This window comes from Clarias gariepinus, chromosome 5 (genome assembly GCF_024256425.1).
Source record: "Clarias gariepinus isolate MV-2021 ecotype Netherlands chromosome 5, CGAR_prim_01v2, whole genome shotgun sequence".
NCBI classification, from domain to species: Eukaryota; Metazoa; Chordata; class Actinopteri; order Siluriformes; family Clariidae; genus Clarias; species Clarias gariepinus.
In genome coordinates, this window is record NC_071104.1 from 13,067,612 (window position 1) to 13,079,231 (window position 11,620).

General features: G+C 37.5%; 1 protein-coding gene across 1 annotated transcript; it reads left to right on the forward strand.

The window, feature by feature from the left end:
* The first annotated feature begins 8,741 nt into the window (after nt 1–8,741).
* LOC128524552 (uncharacterized) lies at nt 8,742–10,153 on the forward strand. Its single transcript, XM_053497181.1, has one exon. It carries the CDS (start codon nt 8,858–8,860, stop codon nt 9,977–9,979), a length of 1,122 nt encoding a protein of 373 aa, XP_053353156.1. The 5' UTR covers nt 8,742–8,857; the 3' UTR covers nt 9,980–10,153.
* The last annotated feature ends 1,467 nt before the right edge of the window (nt 10,154–11,620 follow it).

Here is an 11,620-nt window from a genome sequence, read left to right on the forward strand (position 1 = left end):
AAAGGTCTGCCAAAGATAATTTTATGTGGCGAGAGATGGATGTCTTTTTGAGGGCGTTATGCGAATTTCGGCTAAAACGCCGGGTAACATGTCGACCCAGTTGCTCGTACCCTTTGTCCTCAGCAGTCCATTCACCATACTTTCTGCAGAAGATCAATCTGTCCTTGATGTTTTTTTTTTGAGAAAAGTGGCTTCTTTGCTGCCCTTCTTGACACCAGGCCATCTTCCAAAAGTCTTCGCCTCACTGTGTGTGCAGATGCGCTCACACCTGCCTGCTGCCATTCCTGAGCAAGCTCTGCACTGGTGGCACTCCAATCCCGCAGCTGAATCCTCTTTAGGAGACGATCCTGGCGCTTGATGGACTTTTCCAATTACCAATATTTGGGTAATTTTCAAAACTTTTGGCCACGACTACACACACTCATCATGAAAGATCTGTTGTAAAGCAAAATAAAATTCATGCTTGTTTCAGCATTAGAAAAAATATTGTTTTAAGCTAACTAATTATACAAACATACAATTCTTCGTTGTACTTGGTCTGGCTTTTAGATAAAGTCCTTCCATGCGCCATCTGGCGTATATTCAGTGAAGCACAACACATTTATTTAAATTCCCGAATGTTGCTTGCGGCAAGTCGCGGCACGTTGCGCGCCAAATTGTGGCATCTCGCGGGAAAACACGCGCAGTCTTAATGGCCACATCTGTAAATGTGCACATTCTCCAATAGCTTTATCCACTTTATTGGTAGCACAGTTAGCCATTCCACTACAGACTACTAGAGAATTAGAGAAATTTTGTTCCCCCTCTTGGTGACTATTCTGTTTTCCCTCTTGGTGACTATTCCTAGGGCCCTTTGCCACTCCTGAGAAGCACTTCTGTTGACCTAATTGTTAACATCTTTTCAATTTAAAAAAATCACCAAAATCTGTTATTTATCAAGGGGTGCCTAAACTTTTGCATAAAACTGTGTATATATATATATATACACATGGCTCTGGGGGAAAAAAGAGACCACTGCAGCATAACAAGTTTGTTTTTTTCTTTTTACAGGTGCATGTATTGGTGAGAAAACCTGTTTTTTTTTTTCATTAAAAAATTCAAAATATTTCTTTTGTTATTTTTATGTGTTGTGATGTAATTTCCTTTAAGTAAACACTCTACTTAAAGAAAACAACATCACAACACGTAAAAATAATCCAAGATTATGCAGTATTTGCAAAGCTTCAATAACTCAAATCAAACAAAATGCAAACAATTTGTAAACAAACTGTGTAAATGCTTTGACTAAATAACATTAAGAAATAAGTATTTGGTAGAATAACCAATAATGCTCTATCATTTAAAAGTATTACAAAGCAGAAGAATAGAGATTGTTGATCCATATTTCCTAAATCACTAAATATAATTTTTATTCAAAATATTTAGTAATTTGATGATTTTAAAATCTTTTTTTTTTTTTCAGAGTTTTGCTGGTAACATGGATATCTTTATTTGGAATTAAAAAAATATGTGCCTTGGCACAGCCTTCATGTGTAGCTTTATGATAGTAAGTGCACAGAAGAGAGAGAGAATGCAAAAATAAATTATCTTGAACGGGCAAAAGTTTTAGCGCACAAAAACGAGTTTGAGAGAGCACGTGAGAGTTTCATTATTAAATATGAAATATATTAAAGTATATTAAAGATTTAAATATATTTGTAATACACTAAAGTTTTTTTTTTCCACTCGGGAGTCTTTCTGTTAATGTGTCTATGTGTGTGTTTGTGTGTGTGTGTGTGTGTGTGTGAAATTCAAATACGAAAGGAGAAAGGTTTACTGTGTAAGATGAGAAGAAAGAGACGGGTAGGGCTGATTCTGCCTCTTACTTCACACACGTACACAAACACACACACATTCACGATTCACGACTATACACACACTCATCATGAAAGATCTGTTGTAAAGCAAAATAAAATTCATGTTTGTTTCAGCATTAGAAAAAATATTGTTTTAGGCTAACTAATTATACAAACATACAATTCTTCGTTGTACTTGGTCTGGCATTTAGATAAAATCCTTCAATGCGCCATTTGGTTAATATTCAGTAAGGCACAACACATTTATTTAAATTCCTGAATGTTGCTTGCGGCACGCTGCGCGCCAAATTGCGGCATCTCGCGGGAAGACACACGCAGTCTTAATGGCCACATCTGTAAATGTGCACATTCTCCAATAGCTTTATCCACTTTATTGGTAGCACAGTTAACCATTCCACTACAGACTACTAGAGAATCAGAGAAATTCTGTTCCCCCTCTTGGTGACTATTCCTAGGGCCCTTTGCCACTCCTGAGGAGCACTTCTGTTGACCTAATTGTTCTTGGCGTGTTTCCCAATGCATTGCCGGCTAGTAGCAAATGTATCTTCCTTCACTGTCCTTCAATGGCACCCTCTTTGAGGTCCGTACTGGTCGTGATATCTGCCAGAGGAGCAGTGGCGGCTGGTGAAAATTTTTCCTGGTGGGGCTGATGTGACAAAATATTTCTTTGCTTAGTCCAATATAAGAATTAAAATCAACAGTCAGACGATGATTACAATTAACAGTAATGATTTAATCTCCTCCTCAAAATCACCAGTTTCACAGATAAAGTAAATGAACAAATTTCCATTGTATAATACGCCATGCATGCTTAAGAGAGTATCAAATACAATAATCAACATCAAAGGGTATGATCAGCTGGATCACCTTTCAAGCAAAGTTGCATCTCAAAGTGGTTCACACAAAGAAAAACAGTTTTAAAAATGCAATTTAACACAACAGTCTAAAACGGGTATATTAATAAGGATCTCACCGATTTGGTGGAAACTGCTCTTCGCTCATTAAGTTCGCCATCATTACTCTGATTGACCGCGCCTCAAAAGAAAAAAACTTAAATCTCGCGCAGTATTGCCAACTATTTTCAACGGACAGTAGCTAAAGTCTGCTCGAAAAGTCGCCAAATGTTGCTAGATGACGTCATGCGTATATTTGCATATTGATGACGTAATTACGTTGTATTTGCATTTTGCGTGTTTTCCCTAATCCTTCCTCATGTGTCCAATATAATTATGTACTTAAGCTTTGTAACAGTGAGTAATATAAGTGCATCGAAAAAAAAAAAAAGAAAATGGTCAAATTAAATAGTTTTATTTCAAGCAAAGGAGAAGCAGGTAAGTGATAGGTCCGTTGCAACACCGTTTGCACATGTGCAGCTCATTCACATCCATGTTAGCTGCTGTGCAGTCACGGGAATATGCTGCTACTTTCAGCCGGAGCTAGCGCTCACTGATCAGAGCAGACACAGGGAGATGAGTAACTGTACCGGAAAAGCAAGACCTCGTGCTTACAGGACAGTATTGGCGACATTTGAAAACTTGCTAAGGTTTGTCCAAAAGTTGCTAGATTTGTCACTAGGCGCTTTAAAAAAAAAAAAAGTCGTCAAGGCGGGATCACTTAATGGCGGATTCGCGCATGGGCAATTGATTTGCAGTCAAGACTCGTAGGAGTGAGCATCTCCAGCTGTAACTGCAGCTGGGGGGGGGGACTCCTGCTAGAGGACAGGCCTGTCTGTGAGTGCTTTGGGACGGGGGAGGGGCCGGCGGCGGCAGCTGCTTTGGCAAGTTGAGAAGAGTCAGTACAGACACATCAGAGTCTCCAAAAGTCTCCAGTAACACAAGAAAAAGTCGCCAGATTTGTCGCTAGTCGCTTTTTAAAAAGAATTGTCGCTAGAGGGATTTGAAAAGTCGCTAAGTTGGCAACACTGATTCGCGGTATTTTCTGCGGCTTGGGGCAGAATTTCCAGCGCCCCAAGACCATAAACCTGATTGGCCGCATAATTAATTTACCCTAGCAACAGTACATGACGGGCTATTTGGCTGCACTCAGGGGCGCTCTTTCCCAAAACATGATAAGTAAAAACAACTAGGAAGTTATAGTCTACAGAGAATACCAAACAACTAGGAAGTGTAACTCTAAAGTGAACTGATAAAATTATAGGATTACAACAATTTTCATGTCTCAGCTTGGCAGAGGTTAATGGCCTATTTCTTAGGATTGTGAGGTAAGTAGTTTATTACTGAATTCAATATAATATTTAAATAATTTGGAAAACTTTTTTTTTTTTTTGCATTGTTGTCTAGCCTGCCAACAATTGTTGTCTCCCCTGCCAAACTGCCAAATACAAGAGTTAAAAAGTAATTCCAGAGTTGTTCTGTGTTCCCCTGTAATTGGCCAATGTTTTTTTTTTCAAGTTAGAAGCAGAAGTTGATGTGCAAAATCCAAGATAACTCGACAAGTACAGTACAGCATGGCAAAGCTCAGTGGTTAAGTGTACAGCTAGCAGCCTCCATTACAATGAAAAGATAAAGAAATATTGTAATCTATCAGAAGGCTTGTCACCAAAAAAATCATAGGACTATTTTCATTAATATTATTTTAGGTATTAAGTTATTATATTAAATGTAATAACTTAATATTAAGTTATTACATTAAACATATTAAAGATTTGTAAACTCATTAGTATATGGTTCACATTTTATCATCATGCTAATGCTCTATCACTTAAAAGTATTACAAAGCAGAAGAATAGAGATTGTTGATCCATATTTCCTAAATCACTAAATATAATTTTTAGTCAAAATATTAAGTAATTTGATGATTTTAAAATCTTTTTTTTTTTTTCAGAGTTTTGCTGGTAACATGGATATCTTTATTTGGAATTAAAAAAATATGTGCATTGGCACAGCCTTCATGTGTAGCTTTATGATAGTAAGTGCACAGAAGAGAGAGAGAATGCAAAAATAAATTATCTTGAACGGGCAAAAGTTTTAGCGCACAAAAACGAGTTTGAGAGAGCACGTGAGAGTTTCATTATTAAATATGAAATATATTAAAGTATATTAAAGATTTAAATATATTTGTAATACACTAAAGTTTTTTTTTTCCACTCGGGAGTCTTTCTGTTAATGTGTCTATGTGTGTGTTTGTGTGTGTGTGTGTGTGTGTGTGAAATTCAAATACGAAAGGAGAAAGGTTTACTGTGTAAGATGAGAAGAAAGAGACGGGTAGGGCTGATTCTGCCTCTTACTTCACACACGTACACAAACACACACACACACACTTATACACAAACACCTCCTTTCTCCCTGAGGGTAATATCAATGGCCATTCTATTTTGCACAGCAGTCAAACGAAGGGTGGTTAGTTCGGTCCTAATGCCTTCAACAGTGATGTAAGTAGCATTGACAAAGGCAGCTAATCTGTAATGTGTTACTTCAATCTGATTCCATAGCTGAGTTATACCATACTAAGGGAAGGCCTGCCAAAATGTGTTACCCTTGGATTGTAGCTGGTGTTTTGGTGGAGGAAAGGAGGAGGTGTCTCGTTTCTGATGTGAGTGATGTGCCGTTCCATGTGGATTTTGTGAAACTAGTGTAAACTGGCCTTTGAATTGAGTGAGGTACTAGTGTGAACGTAGGGCAATACTTTAGGGACGAGACTCATAAGAAACTACTAGTGGTGAACTATTGCCTTTCTTGATGCTACGGTGCTCAGAGTGCGTGCACGCCAATTAGCACTCGTCCCACCTCACCAGGCGCTAAGACACCACCAAGACTAAGGTTGAAAGAGAAAAGACACAATTCACAGTTGAACCGCTACAGGAACTGTAGGGGATCAACAGAACTTCGGTCTCGGAAAAAGGATGCTCGTACTTCCCACTATGGGTTTTTTACACTTGTCGTTTTGCTTATCTTTAGAGATCATAGCGCATAGAAGACAGAGAGGAATAAAGCACATAAGAGTTTAGTATCACATTTTAAGATTATATAGAAGAGACCATTGGGCCGCAGGTGCGAGCTTTAATCTGAATGCATGGATCCACTGTGGAAAAAGATCAGTTAAAACAGCAGTATGTGTAATCACGAATACTTCTGCTGGCCCTTCATACTTAACTTCACCTAATTTTCTTGTTTCTGTTTGACTTTACTAGCACTGTGTCACCTGGGGTAAAAGGATGAGTAGGGTTTTCTTTGATAATTGGAGCAACTGAGTTGACTTTTTCCCAATGTGTGGCTAACGTTTCTATGAGCGCAGCAGAGTATTCAGCGATATGCACGTCTAGGTCTGAGGTTCCCAAAGCCGGTTTTCCCTTTCTCCATGGTGTGGGAAAGGTCTGCCAAAGACAATTTTATGTGGCAAGAGATGGATGTCTTTTTGAGGTGTCATGCGAATTTCGGCTAAAACGCCGGGTAACATGTCGACCCAGTTGCTCGTACCCTTTGTTTGCATGGCCTTAGTAAGTTTGTCCTTAGGCCCCACGAAGGCCCAATTTTACACCAAAATGTTGTATCATTTGGAGTTGAAGTGGATTGAATAGATAACAGATCTAAGTCCGGAATTAGAGCACTAGATAAAAACGAAGCATTTACCGATATATGCGACGGAAAAGGCAGGAGAGGTGTAGAAGACGCAGCCTCTTTAGCCAATTTATCAGCTAATGCATTTTCACGCACTTCGTCAATCTTACCAGCTGTGTGAGCTTTGATCTTGGGAGGTAGGATGCGTTAATCAGATCCATAACCATCTTACAGGTGCATGTATTGGTGAGATAAACAGTTTTGTTTCATTTTTTTTGTTAACTGCTAACAATATTTTTCCTAAATTCAAAATATAACTATTATTATTTAGAGGGTATATGTAAAGGAAATAACAACATCACAACACATAAAAATAACCCAATATCATGCAGTATTCGCAGAGATTTAATAACTCGAATAAAACAAAATGCAAAGAAATTGTAATCAAATTGTGTTATTGGTTAAATCAACGTTTATTAAATGGCTAAATAACGTTAAGAAATCGGTATTTGGTGGAATAACCCCGAATTGCAGTTATAGCCTTTATGCGTTTGGGCATGCTCTCCACCAGTTATGGTCTAAAGAGAATACAAAAAACTAAGAAGCACAACTCTAATGGCAATTGATAAAATTCATAGGATTACAGCAATTTTCATGTCTCAACTTGGCAGATTGTGAGGTCAGTAGTTTATTACTGAATTCATTACAGTGAAACCTTGGATTACAAGCATAATTTGTTCGGGAACCGAACACTTCAAACACTTGTAAACCAAAGTGAATTTTCCCATAAGAAATAATATAAACTATGGAAATGGAAATAAAATAAAAATAAATATATATAAATAAAATAAGTAATAAAAAATAAATAAAACAAATTGACCTGCTCTTTCTTTACCTTAAAAGTAAAAATAAATCCCGACAAATTAATTTCCGTTTATGCGCGCAGGCGCTGTTTACACACATATATTAACAGAAAGACTTTTTTATCAGAAAGATTAACAAGAAACATTGTTAAGTGACACTCGCATGAGCACATACTAACAGAATCACTGCTGTAAAGTAAAAATAAAACAAATTAACCTGCACTTTACCTTTGAAAAGAATCGCGACAGAGCAGTGTTTACATTGAAGAGAGAGAGTGTGTGTGTAGGTGTGTAAAAGCGAGGGGGGAGGGGGTGCGTGAAAGCGAGAGGGTGTGTGTGTGTGTGCGAAGGGGCCAATGACAAAGTGCAGGCTGATACAGAGAGGGAGAGAGAAAATGGATCTTTGACCTCTATAATGAGACTTTATTTTGCTTTACATGCACGCATACACGTGTGTTATAATAAACAGTACACGCGCACTGTACACACATGGATATAAACACAAAATAAAACTAAGACCGAATTGTGATTACCCACAATTCTGCAGGGCAAGAGAGAGAAAAACCATTGGCTCAGCTGTGATCATGTGACGCCCGGTGTAAGGGCCATATTTCATTCTTGTGATTTGTTGTTATGTTTATTTCATTTCAGTCTATTAGTTAAGCATTAAGTATCGTACTCATAATTTGTATTGTGACATCTTTTCATGAGTTGTTCTGTGACATCATTTCACAGTTATTTAGCTGCATGTCTAGCACGTTAGTTGTTCAGTTGTTGTCAAGACACGGAAGGATACAGAAAGGTGTGGAAACCACAAGCTTTTGCCTGTGAGACTGTAAGCTAAAAGATGACATCAGTGACACTGTGTAACAAAAGACACGCGTCAGAACTTGTGAATAACATGCACGTACACCCGGCATCAAAACAAGAAGCGCATACGTGATACATGATACTCGGTACTCGTAAACCAAGACTTGTTTATTTTCCAAGTCAAAATGTATTAAAAATCTTTGCTCGTCTGTATAACCTTAAATTAAAATATCATAAACCCAACAATTTGTGTAAACTTTCTTCTGATCTATGACTTGAATACCTGTGCACATTCTGTTTCTATATCTGTATTTATATTCATTCCAGTTTTGAAAATGTTTGTCTTTTTATTAATATCATTTTTAATTAGTTAATATATTAAACATATTTTATGAACACATTAACATATGTTTCACATTTTATGGTTATGCTAATGCACTATCATTTAAAAGTAATAAAGCAAAAGAAAAAGATTGTTGGTCCATATTTCCTAGATCACTAAATATAGTTGCAAATCAAAATATTTATTAATGATTTTCAAATGCATTTCTTTTTCCAGATTTTTGCTGATAACATGGCTAACTTCATTTGGAATTCAAGAAATATGTGCCTTGTCACAGCCTTCATGATGGTTATATATCTGTGCATAATAATGATTTATTTTAATCATAATGATTATTCTTTCAATCAAAAAGCAGAACATCTAAACCCAAGAGCAGCAATACAAAAACCTTCCACGTTTTTCGCCTCAGTTTGTCCAGCATCTATATCAGGCAACAGCATAACACCTATTACTGGGACCAGATATCTCATGGTATCAGCTTACCTAAATGATGAGGCAAATGGGCAGGTAAACATCATAACCATAATGAACAGGACCCATTCAGAGCCATTTACCTGTATATTTTGTTGTTACCAGCATGGACTTAGTATATCTCCTGTTAAACTGGACCAGCACATTGATCATTTTGGATTTCCTTTTGTGACCACAGACGCTTTCTGTAACATGGAACCAACATGCAATGCCACACACATAACCATTTCAAGACCAGAGAACCTTCTAGAAATACAAAGCCACCTGTATTTGCCTATAAGGAAGCTTCTGACTCATGAGAGAGACTTTGATGTGGACTTCACACTATGCATTTCTTCCATGTTTGGAGGGTATAATAATGTCCTTCAGTTTGTGCAGACCGTAGAGACATATAAGCTTCTCGGCGTGGAGCACATGATTATCTACAACACCAGCTGTGGTCCGGACCTTGAGAAGGTCTTGCACATTTATGAGCAAGATGGCTTTCTGGAAATCATTCCCTGGCCGATCCATCACTTTCTGGAGCCATCCAAAGGCTGGAACTTTGAGCAGCATTCAGGGGAACTGCACTATTATGGGCAACAGGCCACTATAAATGACTGCATTCACAGGAACAGGCAAAGATCCAAATATGTGATTCTGACTGATGCAGATGAAATCATCATGCCATATCAACACTCATCGCTGCAACAACTCATGACGGAGCTTCAGAAAAATAACCCGCATGTGGTAGCTTTCATTTTTTGGGCCCATGTCTTCTCCCAAAAAGTGTATGAAGTCAGTGAGAGATTTAACATTCCTCAGTGGAGGCATGTGCCTGGTGTCAACATCCTAAGACACATCCACCGAGAGCCCTTAAAGTGGTTTGTTAACAACAATAGCAAGATGATTGTTGACCCAAGAAAGGTGATGCAGGCATCTGTACACAATGTCTATAAAATCAGTGGAAAGTCCATCTGGGTGCCCAGTGGTTTGGCTATTGTCATGCATACTACTAGACCACACCGTCCTGATTTGGGCGCTGAGAAACTGATAATGGACAATAAAATTTGGGAGTATGCAGAAAGACTGATACCAAATGTGAATAAAGTAATGCACAAATCTGGGATTTTAAAGTGACAAAAGAGTTAGTTGTGCAAAAACCTCTGTAATCATTTAAATCTTTGTACATGGCTTATTATGTTAAATAAATTAGCATTTTCTAACAAAAGGGTTCCAGCAGACACAAGCTATTTGTTTGTATTGTATATTCATGGGCATAGAGACATGATAACGTTTACCTCTGTTTAACTAAAAGAAAGGTTTTGTCTGTACATTGGTCAGATCTCACTTGTTCAATGATATTCTTATATTTCATAAATTGAATCTCAAAATATCTGTCTGTATGTTTGTTCAACTAATTTTGTCACAGCATCAGGCTATACTGGCTGGACAGAAAATAATAAAACTTTGGCAGTCATTAGGTATTTGCCTGAAGTTAAACCTGCGCTATAAATAAAATCCAAATGTTTAGTAGAAGTAAGGCTATGAGCAGCGCTTTTTGGATGAATATAGCGCTGGGGTGGGGGTGGCTATACACGTTAAAAAATTTGAAAAGTTGATTTGGAGAGTTTTCCACGATGATATGAAAATATGCATTCATTCTTCCTGCATCAAGCTTTACGAGGCCTGTGTGTGTTATTTGCTCGGACTCTGTTGCGGTTGTCAAAAGTGGAAACATTAAACGCCATTATGAAGCTAAACATAGACACTTAAGAAACTCACCCCCAGCAGTCTGAGGTAAGGGCGAGGAAAATAAATGAGCTTAAAGTGCAGTATGAGCGATCTACACAGGTCCCCTCTCACTCACTCATCGCCCAGCAATGAGCTTAGGAATGTTCACTGAGAATACAGGGGATTTTTAGGAAAACATAAGCATTTTTAAGTTGTTGGCAACTTTTAAGTTGTTAATGTTTAAGTTAATTTATGTTCTGTTCAGATTTAGAGATGAAGGCGTTTTGCATAGTTTCCTTCATCATATTTTTGTCAGACATTGTTACTGGTTTAATTAAATTATTTTGTACCAAAGCAACATAAAGGACGGAACAGCATTAAAATGAGATCCAATTTGTGAAGGATGTAAATTGGTCTGTTTATACATACGAAAAGACATGTTTATCCATCTGAAAACATATATTGGTTACACCTAAAGCATCAGTGTCTTTTTTGGGTTGTCCAGACCTTAGCTGGTGAGGAGTGTTTATTTACCAGACCTCAAGCAATTTTAAGTGCACTCTTATCTCTGGAATGTAAGAAAGTTAATGAATGTGCTAAAGCAGAGAAAACATGACCTGAGATTACAGACTAAGACCCGACAGGTGTAATCTGCCAATGCTGACAACAGGACGCTTACCCTTTATAATCTACTGGAAAAATTGGAAGTATGCCTTTTTGTAATACTATACATGTTGTCTTTGAAGATGTATTAATCTTATTTTACTCTAATGTTGAAGTTACAGGTAGTTTTATATTCAACCATACTGAATACAGTTTATGATTGTTCATGGTCTCTCTCTATAAAATCAGTTATTTAAGGCGTCCCCTTCAGTATTACACTGTGAAGCACAAAACCTGCATGGTTACATGGAAGTTCAGTGAACCACAATAACTATAATTAGAACATTTAGCTTTTAAGCTGTACATTATATCTAATGCACAGGACTATTCATTAAAGCACATAAGCTGGTTGTAACTCATTTATTGCATTTAAGCATGGTAAAA